At 44.1% G+C, this 26,412-nt stretch overlaps 1 protein-coding gene across 1 annotated transcript in view; it reads right to left on the bottom strand.

The window, feature by feature from the left end:
• Window positions 1–18,216, bottom strand: part of LOC130118520 (nuclear factor of activated T-cells, cytoplasmic 1-like) — a 58,860-nt gene extending 40,644 nt beyond the window's left edge. Inside the window, exons 1-3 of the mRNA XM_056286971.1 lie at window positions 18,089–18,216; window positions 10,642–11,746; window positions 8,618–8,777 (exon numbers count right to left, since the gene is read on the bottom strand). Of these exons, the coding sequence (XP_056142946.1) occupies window positions 8,618–8,777; window positions 10,642–11,746; window positions 18,089–18,197 (1,374 nt within the window). The 5' untranslated portion in view covers window positions 18,198–18,216. The remainder of the gene's footprint in view (window positions 1–8,617; window positions 8,778–10,641; window positions 11,747–18,088) is intronic.
• Between the last annotated feature and the right edge of the window lie 8,196 nt (window positions 18,217–26,412).

Consider the following 26,412-nt stretch of genomic DNA (forward strand, 5'->3'; position numbering starts at 1 on the left):
GCGAGAGACAGAGAGAAAGAGAGAGAGACAAACAGAGAGAGAGAGAGAGAAAGGGAGAGAGAGAGAGAGAGAGAGAGAGAGAGAGAGAGAGAGAGAGAGAGAGAGAGAGAGAGAGAGAGAGAGAGAGAGAGAGAGAGAGAGAGAGAGAAAAGACAAAAGAGACTGTATGAGAGCATAGCAGGGCAGGAGAACGGCACAGCAGGCTGCAGCTTGTTGTCCTGCCGCTGTCCCTGTGCAGCACTGACAGTCACACTGCCAGCCTTCACTGTACCCAATTAAATCTACACTCGTCCAAGTTGTCTCTCCTTCCAGACCGTAACTCAATCACACTCCCATCTGTACTGTGCCAAGTGCCTTCTCCTAAATATATATGACAACATACGCCAGCCTTTAATGTATTAGGTTTCCATAGGCCAACGCATTTTTTTTTATGAGCAACTAAAACTGCCATATCCCCCAAAGTTTGCACTGTACTGAACACTCCATTTATTCTATCTTTTTAATTGAAGACACACTTTTAAGAGCAGGCCCAAGTCTATACCAGCAAGGGTCCAAAATCCATATAAAAGAGTTTGTAACAATCATAGCCCGCCATAAGTTACAACATTGCCAGCATCCAAAAGACCTAAATAAGGGGATGAAGGAAGGATTTGCTGTACCCCTGATACCATAAGTACCCACCAGTATCGGATCTCATAAATCTGTGGGCCTGACTAAACAGCCCTGCCACAAGCCTAACAGCCCTGCAGGGCGCACAGACATTTTAGAAGATCAAACAGAAAGGTGGCAGCACATTTAATGAGCAACAAATTAGCAACTACAGTGTAGGGCGGTGGAAGATCAGGGTTTCTTATGGCCTAACGCTGGGATGTAGCACCAGGACGCAGGGTGAAACCACACATGTTAAGAACCCGGCACATGTTTGCCAAGGTCTCGAGGTGGAAACATACAGAGTCTATTGTACATTACACACAGTTGTCGGGGAGCAGGCATGGGTAATAAGTCACGCACATGTTAATAGCGATGATGGCCACATCCTGTCGAAATTACACCATGTCTGCTGTTGCTTTAGACTTAATGAGAGAGAGAGAGAGAGAGAGAGAGAGAGAGAGAGAGAGAGAGAGAGAGAGCGAAAAAAAAGAGAGAGATAGAGGGCAGTCATTATACTATACCCACTAGCCACAGGCAGGGCTTTGCTGTATGATAGGTGAGGTTTTAACTTTCACTGAGGCCTCGACATGAGTTTACATATTTCCTGATTTACTTTAAAAGTATGTTGCTTCTTCTTGTATCTTTGGTACAAACGGCGTCAAAACTTGATAAAGAGCAAAACTGTACTCCCAATGAAAACAATCCTATGTCATACCTCCTTTTTCTACTGTTCCATTTGTTCCTCCTCTGGAAAAACCCATCATTCACAGTCGTGTTGATAGTCGATGTGAAGGTAAACTAAGTTGTTATGGGGGTTTTTTTCCGGCAAAAAATATATCCTGTAGTCTAACTTTGGCGAACCAGGCGAGCCTCGTCTGTACCGGAAGGAGTCGGTAGAGCACCCCAGAGCCACTTACTGTGGCCCGCCGCTGTAAATACAGCAGAAAGGCACACACCATCAGCAGATCACACAAGAATGGGAGGCTGTGGAGGAGGAAGAGGATGAAGAGGAGAAGGTAGTGCATGGGGAAGGAAAAGAAGTGGCCCCGGGATAAATGATGCAAGGTTGGAATGAGGAGCACAGAGAGCTGGTGCTAGTGTCGGAGGGGCAGTAAATCGCTGAACTCATAGACAACATGTTTTCATTTGCATGCGGCTAGAAAGTAGACCTCCTTCATCAGGGTATCTCCAGCCTGCAGAGACCACAGTGGTGATAGTGCAGTGACCTAGCTGAGCATGACGTCAGCCTGTTAGAAAAGAAAACTTCCGTGTTACCTCTGGCTTAGTCCGGATTCCCTACAGACATAATTGGTCGTCTCTGTGGGTAGGAAACGGGATGTGTCCTGGTCGATGCACTAGTGCCTCCTCTGGTCAGTCGGGGCGCCTGTTCGGGGGGAGGGGGAAACGGGGGGAATAGCATGATCCTCCCACGTGCTATTTCCCTCTAGTGAAACTCCTCACTATCAGGTGAAAAGAAGCGGCTGGTGACTCCACATGTATCGGAGGAGGCATGAGGTAGGCTACGGCCCTCCCCGGATCGGCAGAGGGGGTAGAGCATCGATTGGGACAACTTGGAAGAGTGGGGTAATTGGCCAAGTACAATTGGGGAGAAAAAAAGGGGGCAAAATCCCCCCCCACCAAAAACGAAAACTTCCATTATGGGAAGCCTTTTGAATTTGCTATAAAATCAAGAAAAACTCAAAACATGTACAGATGAGTACATGAGAGATAAAAGGAGAGGAGGAAGACTACATGGATTTCTTGACGTTCTGATGCTGTGACTGTTTCTCGCTCGCTCGCTCCCTCTCGGGAGGGGGGGGGGGTCAAGTGGTGCATAATTGTGGCTGCCGCTTCTCCCTCTCATAACCCCCCTTCCCAACCACCCCTGTATGTCTGTGTTGTTTATCTGTCGTCTTGTTTCACCCTGTTTATTGTAAAGCGACTTTGAGTGTTAGAAAAGTGCTATATATGTTTAATTTATTATTATTATTATTATTATTATTATTATAACAAAACTTTGTTAGCATGCTTTGGAAACAGTTGTGTGTCTTCCTTATTTTTCACCTTGCCACCACTTTTCATCCATTGATGCTTTCCAATACACATGTCACAACCGCTCATAGATACATGTCTCCCAAACCATGAGCTAGAAAGCTAGAAAGCTCTGCACTGTCGTTAGCTTGAGGTTTTAATGAGAGGCCTTCCGGTGCGGGTTTGGGAGACGTTTGAAGGATGAGCAACTCACATGGAGCGACATTTGCAGCGAAGCAGAGGCACATGGAGGCACACACACACACACACACACACACACACACACACACACACACACACACACACACACACACACACACACACACAGGGTAGGAGGGAGGTAGCAGTGCATGGAGGGGAGGAAGGAGGTGGAATTTGATGTGCTCAGGGACTCTGACTTCTCTTCTTCTTGTCATCCCCCTACATACACACCCCTTCACCCAACCCAGGGGCCACCCGTGCTCTAATCAGCAGGAAGCAGAGCCTCTCCAGGGGTGACTCAGCCAAGCCCCGACTGCCTGTCTGTCTGGTGACTCTGTGTGCCTTCCCTCTCTCTTTCACCCGCTCTTTCATTCTCTCGTCCATCACTGTCCAACCCCTACTCCCATCAGACTTGAGCACAAAAACACACACGCACACAGTTCTTTTCTGTACCTGCTTCATACACCAATGCCGTTCAAATCATTGTTGACTTATTCTCAATGATTGCACCTCACCCTTTCAGTGCATGCCTCTCATTAACACAAGGCACCGGGGACCACAACCTGCCCTATCAAAAGACAAGAAGATAAACAGAAAGAGACTAAGATAAAAAAAGAAAAAGAAAAAGAAAAGAGAGGATCGCTGGTTCAAATCCCAGTGTTACCCCCGGCTTGGTCGAGCATCCCTACAGACACAATTGGCCATGTCTGTGGGTGGGAAGCCAGATGTGGGTTTATGTCCTGATCACTGCACTAGCGCCTCCTCTGGCTGGGGGGAGGAGGAACTGGGGGAATAGCGTGATCCTCCCACACACTACGTTGCCCTGGTGAAACTCCTCACCGTCAGGTGAAAAGAAGTGGCTGGCAACTCCATATGTATCGGAGGAGACATATGGTAGTCTGCAGCCCTTCCTGGATTGGAAGATGGGGTGGAGCAGAGACCGGGATGGCTCGGAAGAGTGGGTAATTGGCTGGATACAATTAGGGAGAAAAAGGGGGGTGAAAAAAACTGAAATAAAATAGAGCGCATGGACATATATGAGCGGTTGTGTGGCAATTAAACAAATTCCTTGATATATTATGGGGTTCTAAACCCTCGCTTTTACATTTTTCACTTGTATTGTGAATCGAAGACTGCTTACAGTTGATTGCCAGGATGCCAGTGATCCCCCCCCAAACCTCACTAACCCAAATCCACTTCACCCGGGATATCAGAAGTATTAAATCACTGTTCAATAAAAGTGAGAGTAAAATCTGAGCTATGTGAGTGGGGGGCTGATTGTGCGTCATTGAAGTGGCTGTCATCATATTTTCTGTATGACTACTTCCTTTCATCATTGCTCGACACAGTAAACTGGCAAAATATATTCTCTCAAAGTTGGCACTGCACTTTATTTGATTTCAGCGTGCAACAACTGGACTCTTTTACCATGGTGCTTTCTTTAACAGGGCACAAACAAACCAACTTATCAAAGTTTATCTGGAAAACATTGTGAATACCCAGTTACCCAGGATACTAAGCCATCACTTCTAAACCTGTCGCCTTTGTATGGGTAACAAAGTACTGTTACACACTAGAACCACCAAGCCAGTCATTTTGACTTTTGGATTTTCAAAGTTTGTGAAACTTTGTGAAAAACTTTGTGGGGGGGAAAAAAAAGATACAGCCCTGCCGCTCCCTAAATGCTCCTGAAATTACATATATTCGCATTAAAATTAGTTTAAGATCAATTGCACAAAAAAAGTTATGATAAGATCGACCTAAAACGATCATGAACGGTCAAAATGACCGCATGTAATTTGCGCGTCATCGTGCGCGTCGTGTCACTATTTATGACGTGTTTGTCACGTCATTTCCTTCGCGACGTTCATTGCTCTGTCCTAGAAATACACTAGCGTCCCCCAATGCAGAGTAATAGTCTAAACTTGACTTCTGATTATTGCCAACATGTCTGGTTACAGACGCCGTTTCAGACGCACCATGACTACCACAGAGGGGTTGCAGTATTTACAGGCGTTGAACAGCGGCCATTTTAAATTGTTTTAAAAATAGTATTAACGTTTTTAAAATGTTAATTTTGGTGTTAGTCGTTTCTTAACAGACATAGTAACAAATGCAATGCATTTATATCTAAATTGGGTATTTATCTTGACAAAATATAGAGTTTAAGAACCGGCGGTTATTTTGACCGCCCATGGACGTTCTAGCAGTTTTTAAGTTCCGGTCATTGTTTGGGAATCTTTCAATGGTTATTTCCAGTTCTTTTTTACATTTAATGTTTATAGGTCTTGTTACGTTTGTTAGATTAGCAACGTGTGTTTTCCGTTTTGTTTTTCAGGTAATATTTTCACTTTTTCAATTTTGCTGTTCAAGTTCAACCATGTCTCTCTGAAGTTTAAATTGTTTGAAATTGTTTTATATTTGTTAAAATATTAATTTTGGTGTCAGCCATTTCCTAACAGACATATTAACATATGCAATGCATTAATATCTCAACTGGTTATTTATCTTGACAGAATATAGAGTTTAAAAACCGGCGGTCATTTTGACCGCCCATGGTCGTTTTAGGCAGGAGTGAAATTCCGGTCGTTAAAGACAAACATGGTGGTGCACACATGTCTGGGCACTACAAAGGCTTCTCCCTACAGAATGGGGAGGTGCAAGTGCAAAACGTGAGTGAGCCGGCGTGTTGACATACAGGGTTTTGTAATACAGGGGGAATATTTACCTGTATTTACAGAGAAAACCTGAAGGTTGACAGGCCCATGATAACAAGACCTTGTTGTGCTACAGCAGTTGAGTAGGTCTGACATTGAGCAGGCAAAGACGTGCTGACAACACCTATTTACTTACCAGCTGTGGAGGTGAGAGCAACTAACACTACATGTGGGAGGGAGAGACCAGCAGTCCACCGACACTGGTCTAAAACATTGCTTGAAATTCAGTATTTGCTGTGTTTGCAAAATGGTATCGTAGGGTTGGGCCACTGTGCCATGAGGCACATGTGCTCGCTCTCTCTCTCTCTCTCTCTCTCTCTCTCTCTCTCTCTCTCTCTCTCTCTCTCTCTCTCTCTCAGCTCCAGTCAATAACATATTTCAGCTTATGAGTGAATATTGATGGGGCTTTCATTAACAATAATAGTCATTATTGGAACCTCTTCTTTTTCATTCACAGTTTTCTTGTGAAATATGTTGAACATAACCAAAAAATAAAAATCACAGACCAACTGTTTTATAAAGAATTTGTTAAATCGCTCTACTTAGAAAATAAAAGGAAAAGCGATTGAGAAAATAACTGAGATCCTAGACTAAATGATTGTAACTACAGCCTTTTTTTAGACAGCTGCAATCAAGCAGGTCCTACAGCCATGAACAAGCCTCCACTACATCTCTAATGCTAAAGTATGAGAGAGAAGATGGAAATGCACTGCAGTTTATCATTATAAGAAGGGCGCCCTCAGCCTTCTCAGTCCATTCCCTGATGCTCTCTGGTGTGCATTTTGAGTCGTCTTTCTGGGAGAACAACTATCTTTGATGAAGAACCAGCTCTCTGACACTTGCTTCCACTTTGCACTCCATAATATTTCTTGAGTTCACAAGGCTAAGCACATGCTGAAGGCACCCAGTTCCCGAGGCAGCAAAGACACCCCAAAACATCAGCCAATTTTCCTCACCGGCTGAGGTGATTGATTCTTTGATGCATTGACTTGGTTCTTCTTAAAATAAAGATGCCATGTTTCAACAATAGGATCTCATTTGGACTCAAATGCACAAAGAACAACCATCCATAAAAAATTAGGCTTGTCTAGATCTGTATTGACAAACTCCAGTCAGGATGTCTCCATTTTAGCAACGAACTCTTTCTGGGCATCCAAGCAGATAACCATCTTTCACTGAGACAGTGACAAATAATGAGGATTGAAACTTACAAACCGGCTACCTAAAAATGAGTTTGAATCTCCAGCCATTGATCATACTGTGCTGTGATGTTTTACCGCTGTATCTTTTGTGGGGACATCTTTGGATATTGGCTAGACCTCTGCAGGCACTGTGCCCTGATAACATCTCAGACTGTAGGATGAGAAACTCCAAGGTGTCTGAAGGTGGACTAGCACTAGAACGACTGGGATTTCACTCCTACCTAAAACAACCATGGGCAGTCAAAATGACCGCTCATGATCTTTTTAGGTACATATGTGAAATTTTATGAGCATTCATGGGCGGCAGGTCTGTATCTTTTTTTTCCCACAAAGTTATTAAACTTTAAAAATCCAAAATGGTCATAATGACTGGCTTGGTCGTTCTAGTGTTAGTAGCCTTGACACTATTCATGTTATGTTCTAGCTTTGTGTCTGGTCTCCTCTGACCATTACCTGCTGCTTTTTCCCCATCTTTATTACGGCACAGGTGAAATAATGCAGCCAAATGAGCTCTTTTCCCTACTGGAACTGGAGAAATTAGTTACTTTATCTCACAGTCACACCTCACCACAGGTGTGTTTAATTCCACAGTAAAGGGAAATTGCCTAACTGAATGTAAACAATATCTATTCACTAAAAAATTGCCAGTCAAGGCCATTTCATGAGCTCTGTGAAGAACAAGCTATTTTAGGGAGCTTTTTCGTTCTTTTTCTGTGCTCCAGTGCAGCGACAAGGTTGACAATATTATTGGCCATGACTGCATGGTAATTGTATGCATTAGTGAATTAATGCTGAACCTTGGACACAGACGTGCGAGCGCATGCGCGCGCGCGCACACACACACACACACACACGACTACTAGTTCCCCCACCTTAAGCAAACCAAGATGTCAGAATCGTGTGGTGACAGCATAGAATAGAATTGAGCACTGTGCAAGGCTGCTCGTGAGCCTGTCATATGCACTTTATGCTTTGCCAAGCACAATACTCAGAGGTGATGGTGCTGCTCCATACTAATTGAGTCAATATGCACTGCTGCAGGTCAGAGTGACTTTTACTGCAGAAAATTGAATTTTGGCCTCAGGGTCCATTAATGGCATAGCACAGCCAAACACACATACACGTGTACACACACACACACACACACATTCGCAGACAGACACACACATACATTCGCACACACACCCACACACAAACATTTGCACGCGCGCACACGCACGCACGCACGCACACACGCACGCACGCACACACACACGCACACAGGATGAGGATGCACTCAAATTGGAATCCATCATTGCATACATGTTCAAGAACTTGTTTTCAGTTTTTGAAACTTACTTTTCACTTACTATTCAAACATTAACTTTCAAAAAATGTTCTAAAATATTCAAAAGTATATATTCTACTACCAACTCTAAACATCTCAAAAAAGTTTGCAGATATGCTTTACAGTCAATATTGAGTGCAGTCAGACTGCAAATATTTGCCAATACAGTATAACGTAAAGGTTTAGGATGTGCCCTTTACTGATTTTATCTGAATGTGAAAACAGATACAGACACAGGACTCTCTGCACACCCATAACAAACACAAACACACCGTCTGTTTTGTGTGTACACACTTGCTGTGGTGAATGATAAAGATGGCCCACACAGTCTTATTAAGACTGCAGCGGTGGCTTTTATAATCGAAATAATCCAAAAAAATATTACCATGAAAAGATTTTCCTTCACTTGAAATAATCATTTAATATCGGTGACAAGAAATGGACTGTGTTTGGTGCAGTTGTAGATGAAGTGACGAGTGGAGATATACCTGCACTACAGGGTGGCCTCCAGACAAAGCCTTCACTGCACCGCGGCTGCCCTCGGTTTCATAATGGGCCCTGTGGTGGGACTTGGGCTGCACCTCGATCTGCAGGCTGTAGGGGCCAGAGCAGGACGGCAGCTGCCAGTCGAGGGCTGGCAGAGATGGGCTAAAAGACACCAAAAAAAAAAAAAGATTAAATGAGACAATGGTTGCTCCAGTTTACACATTCAAACACAGTCACAAACAAATGAGGAGATGGAATTTGGGTGTGGGTCTTCCTATCTCTGGCTCCCCTCATTCTTTTTTTTAAGGTATTTTCCTATTTTTTCTTTTCATCTCTAGCTTTTCTTTTCTTTTTCAAATAAAAAGCTTAAAGTGCATTTGATTTGCCAAAATAGAAGCCCTCAATTTTCACATTTCTGCCAAGAAAGTTTAAATCGAAAAGCTCCGCCTCGAATTAGGACACTTCATTCAAAGCCAACCAGTTTAATGTTTAAGCCGTCTCCATTTCATCGTAGCCTATAATCTAATCAGTTGAAGTCATTTTGTGAATCGTGTAACTCTTTAGGCCTTGCTAGTAATTAGTTGTCCCCTTTATGAAAAATAAAACAGAGATGCATGTGTCCCTGGAAACAGTGAGGTGTGTTTTGTGTTATTATTTGTGTTACTGTAGGTGGTAAGAGTCAGAAAGAGCTCAGACATATCTGAGGCAAAATAACAAATGTCACACATGGATGCCAAAGGCAAGCACATAAATCCACCAATATTCATCCAATATAAAGTATTTTTATTATTTACATTTTTATTTTTCCTATTCAGTATAAAGTATTATTTTTGATCACTAAAAAAAGAAGATGAAGAGCAGCAAAAACCATGTAATATTACATTGCAGCAAGCCGAATACACCCTGCCTTAAGAGTGTGGTATATCTCTTTGGTCTTTGGGATTTCTGTGCTATCGCTTTTTCGGAGCCACAGTCGTCTCCTCTTAACATCATTGTTCTAAGATGGAGAGGCCAGAGTGACGATATCTAAACCAAAACAAACATTTGCAAGACAATATTTCTCTGTGCCGGATGCCTGTTAAGTAAAGAACCCCTGACCTTATGGGGGCTTGCCTGAAACCAATCTTTGGCATCCTCTTGGAACTTTCAGGCTTTTTGTTGACCCAAAATGAACCGACTTCCCCCCGCAGGGATTTATCGGAGCGGTCTGTGCATGACATCATAGTAGCGGCAGCGAGAGATGTGCTCACGTCGCGACACAGCGGAGCAACAAGGCTGGCTGATTAGCCCACAGACTGCTTTCCCTTCACCAGACTTGTCACCATTGCTTCCTGTCGCTCACTATCTTAATCAAACACTTGATTTCCGACAGGAAAGTATGCTATTGGCAAGGAAAGGCGAAAAGAAAAAAAACCCCGACAAAGCCAAATACGAGGGGATGTGCTGAATTCACGAGGGTTACCTTTTTTTTTTTCAAAAGTCGGATATCAATTATAGGGCTGTGTGTGTGTGTGTGTGTCTGTGTTTGTGTCTTGGTTGTCGGAGCAACCGCAGCACGCATGCTGTGCTGCTCATCTCTGCGAAATATGATTTATGAAATGTTTTTGATCTTCAAAGAGAAATCCTTTTGGACGCAAAGAGAATACAGAATTTGGATTGATACCTTTCAACGTGAGTTTTGAAGATAAAAAAAAACTAACAGTTTTGTCCATGCAATGAATAAATACTGAATATGAGAAAGAGAGGACAATAATTAGGTAAGGCACTGGCACTATTTGATGTTTTTTTTTGTATTGTCTGGAATATATGTAAGATGAAAACCTTTGCCTAAATGCTTGTCCACAATTGTTGAAATAAGTAAACACTTTTGTATTCTTCATTATGTCCCTTCAGGCAATTTAGAATAGAAGACTACTGTGTGGTTTTCAAAGTGGCCAGTTCAGCTTTGAAGTCATGCCGTCTCATTTTTGTGGATTCAAGCGTTTAACTTCTGCACAGCAGCAGCAGCTGGCATACATCCACCTACCTGAGGTAAGGCTTGGGCTTTGACCAAGTGTAAGGATGCTGGGGCACATCCAGGAAACTACCACAGTAGTTCTCCTTTTTGAAGGCTAGGCGGGAGGCGTAGTCCTCATGGCAGAGCTCACCGCCGGGATCCAGCTCCTCTCCGCTAGGCTCGAGCTTCAAACTCATAGTGGGACTGGGGTCCAGCGCGGTCTTACGGGCCTTGACTGGTATACCCTCCCCTAAGTCTACCCCTCCATCTGTGGTAAGGGCGTTGATGGCTGCCACAATGGCAGAGTTGGTGTATTGGTTGGTGTTGGCCAGCCAGTTTTCATCTGTGACACTGACTCTGGGGGAGCCGTGCGGGGAGGGGATAGGGGACTGGTTGGGGGAGCAGGATATCTGACGGTAGGGGGCGCCGTTGAAACTGTACTTTCTCTTCCCTGTGCTGCCGCCGACGCATCCGACACTACCACCACCTCCGCTGCAAGACGGGGAGCTGGACCTGGAGCCGCGAGGTTGACAAGCCCAGCTTTCCTCAGCCACTGCCCCTATCTGGGGGGAGGTGGATGGGGAGTGCTGCGGGGATACAACAGGGCCACCGGCATGTGGGCAGGACAGGAGTGAGGAAGAGCCTTTCGGGGAGACACAGGGAGACTGCCAGGGGGAATTCTGGGGGGAGTTGTCGTAGTTGTAGAAGCCAGACTCGTAGGAGGATGCCTCAGAGTTGCAGCTGCGTGAGGAAATGCTGCTGGCGGGGCTGAGGCAGCTGGGGTCACGGTAACCATCAGCGTTGGGGAGTGTCAGCGTGACGATGGAGTTCACCCCTCGTTTGGTGATATGGTCCACGTTGCTCTCTTCCACCTCCTCCTCAGGGAACGGGCTGTAGGCAGTGATCTCGATGCGGGGGCTCTCCAGGGCTGGAGCCCCATTGGGTCTCAAGCCTTGGGGCAGGTAATAGCCCGAGGCTGCTATGTTGTCATTTTGGAGGCCGTAGCCCGCCTGGTGGCATGAGGAGACCGAGATTACCGGGCTGGACTGCAAGGTGTGGTATTGCGTGGCCAGACAGGGGTTTCCCATGCCCAGTGGAAGGGACAGGCTGACATTTGGTGTGTAGCTGTATGCTTCTGAAGAAAAAAGAAAGGAAAAAAAACAGAGGAAAAAAGTAAATTTTAAATGTATGAATCTATACTTTCTGGGACTGCAAAACTTTTACACCCTTTAAAGTCGGGCCAAAATTGAAACCCTAATATTTTCAAACATAACTTACAACTTTAATCATCATACATTTTCGCTGTCTCTTTCAACTGAGAAAATGCATCTATAAAAGGGTAGAATTCGGTTTTTCCATCTTTCTCTTTTTTTAAGAGCTCCCCCTAGTTCAGCTCCTTTTCAGCCACTCATCATGTCATCAGATACACTCATTAACATATAGCCAATCATATCAAATCATCAAAACCCCGCCCACCCTCACCAGCACTGGTTTGTCCATACTTATCACTCAAAGGTTATCTCATGAATATTAATGAGGAGTAGTCCACTTACATTTCTCAAGCCCACCGAGAACAGTTAAAAATAAAGTTACAAAAAAAACCAAAACCACACAATCTTAATCATTTGCACATAAACATTTGTTGCTGATTTTTTTTTTCATTACTCGTTCAAGGTTTTTAGAAAAATTACATCAGATTCCGGTCCAACTTCAAAATGTACGAGATTTTGGAGTTACTTTGCATTAGTATTGCCGCTTATGGTTGCTAAACAAATTCTGTCAACCTGTGTTGTTGAAAATGACTGCCTCTCCTCTAAATCTTTTACACAAACATTTCTGGAAAAACCCTGCAACTGCATCAAAGCATATGTAGCATGTGTAGTGATGTGTTGTACAGTAGGTTTGTTAGCTCGGCAGTCCCCACAGTCATGTGTTGTCTATAGTGACTCTATCTCCGGGTGATGGATATCTTATTGATTGACTATCACTCACTGAGTGAGTTAGGGCATCCCCTGTGGTAAACTGACAGCACTTTCACATCGCTCTCAACCTGTGTGTCAGTCAAAGGGAGCTTACAGCTGTGGAAGCATCACAGATTCGCTCAGGTACACAGACAATCACAGAGCTGCACGCACACTTGAACACACACACACACACACACACACACAAGAAAATACAACAACTGTTTACTTCCTTTGAGCATATAAGGAAGTTGCATCACTTTGTATATATCCTTCAGTCTGGGTGCTCTGCAAAGAACTATCAATCACTATGTCAGCCTTTTTTTTTGGATTGTTTCAATCAGGATGTGTGTTGTCACAAAATGAGTACCATTTAGAGTCTGTTGAGCAGCTAAGGGTATTCCCCTCGCTGCTGTGTACTATATCTGTTAACCACAATGCTCTGCGACACAAAATGATAAATTTGTCACACACCGCAGAATGCGTGGGCAGACTAAAATTAGTTTATGACAGCCTATTTCCAGGTCTGATTATCGAATGTGCACGGCACAACTACTTCAGTGAAGCCTCCGAAGATTTGCTGTTTGACCTTAAGATACAGACAGTCTGAAAGGCATATAACACTTTGTGTTTTTTATAATCCAGGTAAGGAAATCACAGAAAGCTGAATCAGTTCATCTGCTAAGTGACTTATTCACTCTCAACTGACTGCAGTTAATGGCCATGGCAATTTGCATATAAAACCAGTTGTTGTTTTCGGTCATTATGCCACTGTGTTGTTTATAAGGGTGGGGATACTTGCAGTCAGTTGAGACTGAAGAGGTCACTTAGATGAGGGATGAACTAATTCACCTGTTCGTGAGTCACATAACACTTCATCTCACCATCACTATTATTATCTTCTCTGATAAATTGTGAAGTCTACCATTTTCTGAGGGTCAATAAAGAGTAAATAGCTACCAAATTGGGGCAAAGTGTGTGATCTCTGAACACATTCTGGGTGATGGAGTTTACGCTGGCTATGTACGGTCAATACAGCTCTCAGTCATTGCCCTGGACAGCAGCAAACACACCAGATTCAAATAGCAGTGCCATAATCAGGGAATACACCTGTACTTGTGTATACAGTGCTACGTACAAAAATACACAGAAATCATCCGTCGCCCCTCCTCACCTACCTCGCTCAGATCTGTGCTCCACACCTTGGCCGTACTCAAACAGATAGCTGAAATCAAACTCTGAGGGAGAGGTCCTCTCACCTCCGTCGCACTGGAAACTCATCTCTTAGTGATAAGAGCAGCCCTACTCACAACATAAAACCTTGTTTACTTAAAGTTCTATCTCTGTCTGACTTCAGCTCCTTTAATCTTCTGGCTCTTTTCCCCTGTCCTCAATCTATAGAGCCGATGCTCCCCTGCCCACGCAAGTGAGTGTGACACACCTCCTGTCTACAGGCCTGACTGACTTTGCAGTTGCAGATTTTTTAAGTGTCTTCCTGTGCTGTATGTCTTATAGAACACACAGGAAGACGCAAGCACGAGAGAGAAAGAGAGAGAGTGAGAGAGAGCAAGAGAGAGAGCGAGAGCATGTGTGTGTGTGTGGGGGGGGGAACTACCATATAATGCAGGTAAGGCAGCTGCGTTGGGGCCTGCAACACTTTAGGGCCCACACACACGGACCCCTCTTTATTTCACCATTATCGTATCAAAGATCTCAAGCACCGAGTCTACAGTATACAGTGTGTTCAAAAATGTGCAAAGTGTACCTGCACGTAATTATGGACATGTGTACTACTGTGCAGAAAAATCCACAGAGAACAGTAGCTAGCTGGCCAAGTGTCAAGACTTCCCACAGTGAGAAGCCCAGAGACCGCACCTATGATGTAAGTAGAACTTATTCATTATTTATTAGACTAATAATCAACACACACACTTGTGTTTTGTGTTTATAAGCCCTAAGCACAGACATGAATAATGTCGTCAATGTGCAGGTGTGCCGTCACCGATTATGTTTTCATCTGTTATGGAGCTCTGACACCAGATGTTGTTCAGTTGGCTAGTCTGTCACTATCCGGGCCTTGCTATTATGACTCCTCTTCTACAGCACGATAGCCTCCTACTAATCACTTCATTTAGGGCATTCCACATTAGGTATGACTGCTTCATACCCTGCCTGAGTACGACTGCCCCTCCACCGGTCAGCTTTCATTTTAGTAATGTTGTTCCGTACCCGGGTACACTTGTGTATCTACACACGAGATTGGCTCGGGCTGAGCACATAAGCAGATTTTGGAGGAGACTGGCAGCAAACTACCTCTGTAGCATAGCAGTCCACTTCCGTGTTTTGGTACAGTTGTTTTCACACCTGATGCTAACCATGAGTACACATGTACCGTACTCGAGACCACCTTTTCAAGTGGACCCAGGCACGGTACACAGTGTTCCCACAACTCAAACGAACTGGACTTTGGGGTCAAGTGTACTCGACTCTGGGCCTGGGTCCCTAGCGTGAAAGCACCCTTAGGTGTCAGCTATGTAGTGCATTTCACTGTTGCTGGTCATTTTAAAGCTGTATGCTTTCACTTCTTTCATGTGCCACTGAAACTACGTTATGTTATGATTGTTTTTTGTTTTTTTGTTTTTTTTGGGGGGGGGTTCCTCCCTTTTTCTCCCAATTGTACCCGGCCAATTACCCCACTCTTCGAGCCTTCATGGTCATTGCTCCACCCCCTCTGCTGATCCGGGGGAGGGCTACGGACTACCACATGCCTCCTCCGATACATGTGGAGTCGCCAGCCGCTTCTTTTCACCTGACAGTGAGGAGTTTCACTAGGGGGATATAGCACGTGGGAGGATCACGCTATTCCCCCAGCCCCCCCCCCGAACAGGTGCCCCAACCGACCAGAAGAGGCGCTAGTGCAGCGACCAACACACATACCCACATCCGGCTTCCCACCCGCAGACAAGGCCAATTGTGTCTGCAGGGACTAAGCCAGAGGTAACACGGGGATTCGAACCAGCGATCCCCGTGTTGGCAGAAAACGGAATAGACTTCCATGCCATCCAGATGCCCATGTTATGATTGTGATGGGCAGGCCAGGGCCTGCTTTGACCATATTGCATCGGGGTGCGGCACTGACTAGTTACGCCTATGTGTGTGTGTGTGTGTGTGTGTGTGTGTTTGGAAGGGAGGGAAGTGTCCCATGGCTGTGCATGTATGTTCAATGCACTTTACTGAAAAATATTCTTCTTTTCTAACACCCCTTCCACTATGCCAGAGGTTCCCAAACTTTTCAGATCATGTGCCACTTATGTGCCAAACCAAATTCCCCAAGTACCACTTCCCACTGCAGATACCAACAACGAAACAATGACAGAGCCACCTTGCCTACCCTGACTATTACTGCCACTAATACTGCTATTGCAACTAATACTAATAATAATAATAATAATAATAATAATACACATACCATTTCAGTGAGACCGATGAGCCTTGTTGCGTTGGCATAGTCTCAGAATGTCAGGTGGGAGTGCAGTCAGCATGAGCCACAGATCTGCCTCTGACTGCATCCATTCGGTTGCGGTACTTAATCATGACAGGCTAATTACGCTAGCTAAAATCAAAGACCGAGGAGTCCGAATCCGACTGCGTCAAGGTCAAGGTCTGCGTTACGCGGCACGCACGTTGATGACGTTTTTTTATGGACTTGCGTCGTAGCCTGCAGTTCAGTAAGCGTTATCGTACAGGCTACATACATAAAACCTGATGTCGCACCCAAGTTTATTAGATGCGTATCGCACAGTGTGGCTTGCGATAAACTTATAGGATTGCTAAAATCGCACAGTCTGTTAGCACGCCTTACTAGTTCATGCTATGTCGGACGTGACGTAACGTCCCCCTACGTGGCTAAGCACAGGCACCTTTTCTGAAATATTTAAATGATTAACAAGTAATTTTTATATCATTGTAATGGGATTTGAAGATGTAATAAGCGTTATCTGTAATAAAATTGAATTAAATTACAATTTTTTTTGGTTTTAAGTTAAGGACTTGGGCCAGTTGGAGTGCAATTGTTCAGCCTTTCAGCAAGGCTCTTGCGTACCACCAGGGGGAGCCTGGCGGAATCGCTGCACTAGGTAACTCAAGCGCGCCGTTCAATCTTGAACGCCACATCTCAGGGTCACATATCTTGTTTGCTGAACTAAGAAAACAGCAGCAATTAGTGGGCTAAAACAAACGAGAGGGGAAAAAAATAAATGAACTCATCCCTACTCTTACTCCTATGCGTTCAAAACGTGGTACAAGCGAAGCTCATTTTAAAATATTGACTGTTACACAGATTACAGTGTGCTTTCCCTCTCCTCCACAATTTTTCTCAATTATCCTATCACCATGAAAACACTCTTTACCCAGAACCAAAGCTGTGTGACTAAAGATGGGTTTGGGTTTATCCATCGGGACTGCGGTCTGCGCTGCATGGGCTCAGACAGGAGGGACCTTCGGGAGAGGTAGGTGGTCGCCCATGGAAGTCATCTGCAGCCTCTGGAAGTAAAAAGCCTCAGGGCCACATTTTGCAGTTGGCTGACTATGGCAAAGTCACCGCTGGTGGATGTGTGCGTGAGCGTCTGTGTTTACGTATGAGTGCGATAATAATGCAGCCGTCAGCAGACCGTTGAAGCTGTGTGTGGTTAGGCACATCTCCTTGTCAAGCAAGCTACCCTGAACAAACGCCTCACAGTTCTCTCTCTCTCTCTCTCTCTCTCTCTCTCTCTCTCTCTCTCTCTCTCTCTCTCTCTCTCTCTCTCTCTCTCTCTCTCTCTCTCTCTCTCTCTCTCTCTCTCTCTCTCTCTCCCCCCCCCCTCTCTCTCGCTCCCTCTCCCGTCTGTTACCATTTATGAGGCTTAAGAGTGAGGGACTGAAATGAATAATAATACAGCCCACAACTATCCATCTGAAACCTCAGACAAAATGAAAATCCCAAATCCACACAGAAACGCGCGCGCGAACGTACGCGCGCGCACACACACACACACACACAATGAAAAAAATCCATGACATCAGCACTGGAAGACTATGAATTAAGTGAGTGAATGACCGTTTTAAGGATCAAATGTTGCATATTTCTTTTACAAACTAGGTCAAAAAAAATCAAGCTACTCTAATAACAGCGGATAATATGGTTACCTATTCAAATAGACCTCAGAAGGCTTCGCTAAGACCTTGTCATCCAGGTGGGACAAATACGCAGAATGCACCGCCAACGTTTAACTTCATTTAGCCTGTATGTGCGCACGTGGAGGAGCTGCTCCTCTCCAGCACCGTGACGGTACAGTTAAAACTCAAACGCACTGTAGCAGTCTGCAGTATGAACCGACCATGCATATGTGCTACAGCATTGTAAATTCCCATTCAGTTGCAACCATGCATCACATATCCTTCTCCTGTCAGGCGAATACTGTGAAGAAAGCAGCTTGAAATTAATCGCCACTTAAAACGAGCGGAAAAATAGGAGTTACCTTCCTCTGCAGACTTCATATCGGAGGTGCGAAACTGAAGTCCTCGGTGCTCCCCCGAAGGTCCAAAGCTGAACTTGGAGTTGACGCTCAGGCAGACGGGATTCTGCATTCAACAAGCGACGCACGGCTCCGCGGACTACTACGATGAACAGGTAGGGTTTCGGAAACAGGGTGGAGGTGCTACTTTATTTGAATGCACGTACAAATGAACGCATCATTTGCCCAACACTTTTAACCGGTGCAAATATATACTCTTGCCCTTGCGCGGGAGCGCGCTAAGTGAATAGGAGGGACAGACCAGGAGGAACTGAGGGAAGACCGAGTTTGAACGGCAGTAAACCGGCTACCTGTCTGACAACATTGGGGGGATTAAGTGATGCTGTTGGCGTGTTTAGGTGAGTTTGGCTCTCTATGGTTGTGTGTTGAGCCCAATTAAGATTTGACGAGACTCCCGATGTGTGACGCAAAGGGGCCGGCTTCGCTCTTTTTAAAGCCGGAAAACACCCCGTCCGTCCTGCGCCGCCCAGCCCACCGGTGACGTCGCTGGCTGCTCCTTGCTGGAGAGCTGGCAGAGCTCCGCTTCCTCCGCTGAGGGATCCCATCCGCGAAGGTGGGAGGCGAACTGGCACGGGGACTGGCTCCAGAGAGAGAGAGAGAGAGAGAGAGAGAGAGAGAGAGAGAGAGAGAGAGAGAGAGAGAGAGAGAGAGAGAGAGAGAGAGAGAGAGAGAGAGAGAGAGAGAGAGAGAGAGAGAGAAATAGAGAGAGACAGACAGACAGACAGACAGACAGACAGACAGACACAGACAGAGAGAGAGACAGAGAGAGAGAGAGAGACAGACAGACAGACAGAGAGACAGACAGACAGACAGACAGACACAGACAGAGAGAGACAGAGAGACAGAGAGAGAGAGAGAGAGAGAGAGAGAGAGAGAGAGAGAGAGAGAGAGAGAGAGAGAGAGAGAGAGAGAGAGAGAGAGAGTGTGTGTGTGTGTGTGTACGATTTGTCCTCCCTTGCCGACACGTCCCAGAGCCGCAAATTTACAATAACCTGCGCATGCGTAAAAGCCCTTGGTAGGTCCATTACTGGGCAGAAAGAAATGTAGACACGATTAATGTTTGCCCGGAAACACAACAGATGTACGAAATTCAAATAAAACACCTAAAATTCAACACATTCAGTTAATGTGTTCCGATTATAGACAGAAATTGTAAACTGACCAAAACCAGTTTCTTTTTTTTGTGGGGGGGGGGCATAGGCCTATTGTATTCACACAACATATTATACAAGTAAATTCCCATAAAAACATTTAATGTTCGTTTAATATTTTCAGATTTCAACATATATCTATTGTCAGCTACAGCCTTCCTGCAATTTCCTAAATGGCTTAATTTGATCCTTAGCATTATTCAGAATGTCGTCATCTCATAAATGATTGACGTTTCTCATCATTTATGACGTACCTACAGCATGACTTTTGGATATGTTGTTGCGTTAGATGTCATCACAGAAAGTTGGTAATGTAGGCCCATACGCCAATCTGCCTAAAATGTAATGAGTGATCACTGTAGACCCGGTCAAACCCCAGATAGAAGGGTTCTTCACCAACAGTAACATTTTTATATCATTAAGCCTATTTCTTTCAGCTTAATTGGATCTTATATCTGTTCCAATGTCGACTTTGAATGCATTCCATAACCTATATGCATCCATCCATTAATCCAAGTCAGAGGCATGGGGGGCAGGAGGTCTAGTCCAGCTGACGTTGTGCAGAAGGTAGGGAGATACAATGAACAAGTCACCATCCATTAGTGCAGGGTTCACACACCATTCACACCTATGGCCAATTTAGAGACTTAATTTTACCTGAAATGTGTCTTTTGGATTGTGGGACCGAAACCACACGACACACATGCAGACTGTGTTATGTATGCGCGATTTAAAAATACAATAGACTGCACACTCATGGGCTGGAACTGAACCTAGGACCCTCTTGCTGTCAGACCACGGTGCTGATCTCTAAACCGTCGTGCCGCCTGTTGTCAATGTGATGTGGTGATCAATAAAATCTAGGTGAGATACGTTGAGACATTGATGAAGATCAGTAAACTTGCAATTGAGAGAGACTGCTTTAAGGGAACGCTAGTAAAGCAGAAATATAGCTATGAAGGCATAGATAATCCGCGGAGTAATTTGTTTTGAATGGAGGCCAGATTTAAAAAAAAAACTCCCGTGATCCTGAAATGTAGCTGGCAAGTTTAAGCACTAAGGATCATCACGTATAATCAGAAGCAGACTGCTTTTGGAGGGCAGGCTGTGGGGTGAGCATAAGTAGACTGCACGGGGGGAAAGTAATGGTACACTGTGTTTTCTTTGCCTACAGTAGCTTTTTTGGCATTGGCTGTGGTTTGGCCGATGTGCGTCTCAGAGTTTAGAGATGAAAAAAAGCGCCATCGCATACTTTTTTTTTAAAAGATGAATTACGGTGCAAAGAGGGGGAAAAATAAGTTACTGCATAGCTGATTGGCAGTATAGGGTCATATCTAGTTGTTTACCACTTACAACCCTGCAGTGCGGCATGGGTTTAGTCATTCAGCAACTGAAGCATATCCTGATGGATCCTATGCTACCATTAGTTCAGTGTCTGTTAATTCCATCAGACAGCTTATCAATCAGTTCAGGCTTCACGTATCAAATGGTCTCCCTGACACCAACTCAGTGGTATGAGAGTACATGGCCTATGCTATTAGTAGTAACTACGGCACCTCTCATTATTAGGCATTGTGTCACATTCCCTAACAGCATCCAATTCCAGCGATCTTTGTCATGTCTGTCTGGCTTTGAGTCTTTCCAGTTTGTTATCTCCGTCAGGCGTAGCCTGGAGGGGGTTGTGTCTTTTTGGTCGCACGCGCGCCGTCCGCAGCTAATCGCTCAAACTACGGGACCTATCAACCAAAAATCTTTTGCGCAGGTTTATGACTCGATGGTGTTTTAAGCCCCCAACGTACTCTTCAAGGTAGCGCTGCATGGAAGGCACTCACCGCCCTCTACACTTTCATCCAATCACAGCACTGGTTAGGGTTAGGTTAGGGTTAGCGCCAGTGCTGTGATTGGCTGAAACTGTAGGGGGCGGGGAGTGCCTTCCATGCAGTGCTGCCTTGAAGAGTACGTTGGGGGCTTAAAACACCATCGAGCACAGTATGACGAGGACGCTCTCGTGGTTGCGGTGATTAAAAACCTTCAAAAAACGTTTGTCCTTGCGATCGCCACTCCCTTTCTCCATTAGCTCTCCAGCTAGCTCAACCAGACGCTGCTTCCTGTCGCCGCCCGATCTGAGTCAGTGCGCATGCGCGACTCACCGCCAGGCAGCTGGTTTATGTTTTCTTACCGCTGCCGTGCGCATCAGCAACCACGATTGAGTGGAAACATTAACGTGTCTTGAAAGTAAACGAGAAGTTAACGAGAATGTTTCGCAAGCCAGCAAATCATTCACTGCTGATCTCAGCACAGGAGAACTGGAGGAACACTGGATGAGCCACAAATTATTCACCTTATTCACTTCGCTGCCACAAGAAAGCGCCATAGCCCATCCAGCCCATCCATTACCCGAACTGCTTATCCTACTCTCAGGGTCGCGGGGATTCTGGAGCCTATCCCGGCAGTCATTGGGCGGTAGGTAGGGAGACACCCTGGACAGGTCGCCAGTCGAAGTGGCATCGTCTCCAATGTTAAAACTCCGCTATAAAAAATAAAATTTCAAGAGTAGGATTATTCACAGTCGCAGCTGGAAATCAGCTCAGTAGCTACAGTAAAACATATCCCATGGCTGAGCTATGTTTTCTTACCGTTGTTTTATGAATGAAAGTCAATCAGCAGAGCAGCCATTCGCCTTCAATCGTTTTACATCATGAAACCGTGACGGTTAAACACATTGGTAGTCTTTTAATAAGGGCTTTGAAATTATGATAGGCTGATCTCTGTCATTTCATGTCAGACTTGGCCGCTTTCGTGCGAGGGTCTGCCTAGGAGGCTGCACATCCACAGACTAATGGGCAAAACTTGTTTATTAGGTAGGGTTTGTTTTTAGTTTGAGTGCTGCATACTAAAAAGATGTTTTTTTCCATATGTCCCGTCCAATCGACTTGGACCCTGTGCAAAAGTCTTATAATGGCAGGAAAAACATTGGTGTTTCTGTCCATGTGTGCTTGTATTTCCCTTCTCCTGGTAGGTGAAAAAAGGGTTTGTCACCCAGTTGGAACACCGGAAAAGGGGAGATACTACGCCTGGCAGAGATCTGCACTCTACTGAGCGCACTCCTCTAGTTGACTAATGTGATTAAATGAATATCTGTTTTATAGGGTAGGGGTAGATAAGTTATAACAGGGCATTTTCAAAGTTTTAGAGAATTCTGAGGTCGTCGTCTTTACTTCACCATAATGATACATTTCCTGAGAGAATGCAAATTATGGTGCTGCTACATCTGGCCCCATGACATCTCACACACTGAGCAGCCACAACATGTCTGCAGAGAGCATTAGACACATAGTTTGTCTTATGCTCAGATTTATGAGTGGCCTTGGCCTGCTCTTTGCTTGTGTTTTTCAAAGAAAATGATTATTGCTCATCTCTTGTAAACAGACGCTCATTGCTTCCAGTTTTAGTGACAGGGTTGTCACTGATGTGGTTCCCCCTTTATCTTCTGGCCATTCCTCAAACCAAGACAATCACCAATGAATGCACGCACGCACGTGCGCGCGCACACACACACACACACACACACACACACACACACACACACGCACAAACCAACCCATTCCATTAGGTACAATACTGAAGTTTAGACAAGTAAATGTAGAGTTTCACTCCCAACACTTGCTTTTGATTGCATTTGTTTATTTTTGTTAGTCCACTGCTTTTGTTTGATGTGTGTGTTTATATAGCACCTTTTTAAAACAAAGTTCCAAAGTGCTGCTGCACAAGATACAGATTTAGAAAAAAACAAACAACATACACATACAGTTATGCAGAAAAGTAAAAATTACATCCCCATTACACAGTCATCCTTGGATTTGCAGAGGGAGCGGAGTATAGATAAGAGACCCTGGTTGGAAGATCTGAGCGGCCTAGAGGTGGAGTAAGGATGCAAATGTTCGAAAATGTATAATGGGGCAAAATCATGTAGGGCTTTATATGTAAAAAGTAGTACCTTGAAATCTATTTACTGGGAGCCAATGAAGGGATGCAAGGATTGGTGTGATGTGGGATCTAAGATTGGTATTGGTTAGCAGCCTGGCTGCAGCATTTTACATGAGTTGCAGGCAGGACAGGGCTGCTTGGCTGAGACAGGAGAAAAGAGCATTGCAGTAGTCAAGGCATGAGAAAATTGGATTAGTAATGGATTAGTAATTCAAGATGGTAAATGGTAAATGGGCTGCATTTTATATATATTGTTGATAGTATTGATTTGATTTTTGCAATGTTTCAGAGTTGGAAAAAGCAGGTTTGCATAAGCTTGTTTATGTGTAGGTCGAAATTAAGATTTTGGTCAAAGTGTACACCCAGATTTCTTGAGGAGGGTTTAACATTGGTGGCCAGAGGGCTGATACAGGGTTTGACTTCTGACACAAACTTATTAGGACCAATAAGTACAACCTTACTTTTGACTGAATTGAGCAGAAGGAAATTGATCGACAGCCATTCCTTAATAACTGTCAATCAGTCATGAAGGGTATCAATATTACCCATGTCATTTGGCTTAACTGATAAATTCAGCTGCATGCCATCAGCGTAGCAGTGGTGAGAGAAGCAACTGAACTGGCTAACCAGATTTCCTAAAGGTAACATGCAGATTGAAAAAATTTGCCAAATCATTACATGGATTGACAAGACCATACCAGATTGGTCAAGATCTCATATGGGCTCAGTCGAGGCCCAGGTTAACAATGACTGCCATTGGTGCTGTGCCCTCACTGGGTACCGATGGAAACTGTAAAATCTGCTGTGGCAACCCTGAGAAAAAGGGAACTAGCCAAAAGAAGAAGAAGAAGAAGAAGACAATACTTTTTATATACATCTGTATCTGTACATAGTAGTTAAATGTTTATGTTTACCTTGTTGTCTTTGTTTTAGCTGTATGTATATTCTGTGTACATACATGGAGAGCGGTGGAGGAACCAGAGTCAAATTCCCTGTATGTGTAACCCTATGCATACTTGGCCTAATAAAACTGATTCTGATTCTGACGTCAAGAATGCACCACTGAGGAAAAACAACTTGAGGAATATAGACAAGGTCACCAGACATCTAAACTAAGAAAAGAGCAACTTACTCTCTGTTAATACATGATATTCAAAGCTGAAAACTCCAGCACTCAGTGCTGTACAGTTAATCCTCTCCCTTTACAACATATAATTCACATTTAATGTATCCTGGGAAACGTATGTTGTACAACAGCATTTCATCCTGCACTATTATTATCTATTTTCTCAGTAGTCCTACATTACACTTCTTATGTGCCGTAACTTGAATCTGACTGCTTTTAATGATAGCTGTCAGCAATCATAAATGTATACAATGTTGTGACAAGAAGGAGCTTATTACTTAACTAACCCGTACGTTTAACCCTGAGGCATAACTAGCATCGACTGCAAAGGCAGCTCACCCTCTCTGGATTTGTTGTCTGGTACAGCCCTTGCTGTCACTAAATGGAGAAGTACGTGTTTCAAACACACAACTTCTGAATGTCTTTTGTCAACTATCTGACTACTTCCTTCTTGATGACTGGAGTACTCACAACCAGGGTTGTACACACTTCCCCACTTCTCCTTTCCTGTGTTAGAAATTAGACTTGAAGTGGTGTGTACTAACTACACTGCTGCACAGCTCACAATGAAGAACAACTTGGAGCTATCTTAGGCATGTCTGGACATTGCCATATGTTTAGCCACTGGTTTTTTCATAGATTCCTCTTATGAGTAATAAGTAGTATGGCATGTCTGGCTTTCAAACTGTTGAGCTGGAGTTGTCACCATCACACGGCCATTGACTAAGATTGACTCTGCAGCGCTGTATAAAATAGGGAATGATCCCTGGATGAACTGATACACTGTCAAGGAAACGCACATGAATCGAAGGAATGATGGAGACACAAGCTGTGATTATTACTGAAGCATTCAGGAAATGCTCAAGTGTGATATATTAGATCTTTTTCACATTATGAAGAGTACTACATAATTGCATCATTTATTTTTATGTGTTTGGCTCCGTTGAGCCTGTGCTGTTGTTTTTCTAATCCAAAATGTGTTGCCAATAACAGTGTTCTAAGTTATTGGGGTTTGACCACTGAGACAAAAGTACGTCTAACTAAATCACTTCTATGGCAGTTCTTCAGATGAGATGTCCAGCTAAGATCATCATGTCAGGTCCAGACAAGATGAGATGAGAAACATTGTTTTCGTTTCTTTGTTAAAAAGCATATCCATTCAGTTTTGTTGCAAATCATAGTCATGGTATGGAATTATGAGAGTGGATGGTTCCTTTTTTCTAGCCTATGACTGTCACATTAAGGTCCATTACAATGATTTAAACCCAAGTATATATGCCAAGGCCATTTTTATTACAGGCCTCTCCAGCTTCGCTGCAGTACATTAAATGCCTTTATAGAGTCCAACACAGCCAGGGTCCTGGTTAGGTTGATGTTAAAGGGTTAGTCACAGGGTTGAATTCATTCTCTCTAGGCCTTGAAGCATTTTGCAAGTGTTGAATAATGACTTTTCTCTTTGACACAAAGCTTCATTCATCAAGCTTAGCCAAGATCTGCAGGCGCTACTTTTTCTAACCTGGCAATGACAGGTATGAAGACTTGTACACTGTTTGTTCAATCGACTCCATGCCATCAAAATGACAGGAATTAAGATCAAATGATAATTGCAAAGAAATTATAGTCCCTAAAACAGATTTATGATTTCTTGTTGAACATTTTGCAGACTGGTTAGTCTGCATTATATTGGCTTGATGGACTCTTTGAGGGTATTTAATGGTACAATACATCTGTTGGATTAATTTTGATTTCCTTAAAGCTATTCTATTTCAGATATCGTGCTCATATTTGTATCTTCATTGTACCAACTGCACAACAATTGTATGTCCATCACACAATGTAGCCAACCAAGAGCCAACGTAGGATACAGCACAACGAACAAGGAACAAGTTGAAACAGGATCTCATCTGTCAAGTTAGTGTCATTGAGCTGCATTCTTCACGGTCACAGAGTAGGACCAACACAAGCAATAGAAGTACATTTTTCTGACATCTAAATTGTGGCAG

Source organism: Lampris incognitus, chromosome 9 (genome assembly GCF_029633865.1).
Source record: "Lampris incognitus isolate fLamInc1 chromosome 9, fLamInc1.hap2, whole genome shotgun sequence".
In the NCBI taxonomy this organism is placed as follows: Eukaryota; Metazoa; Chordata; class Actinopteri; order Lampriformes; family Lampridae; genus Lampris; species Lampris incognitus.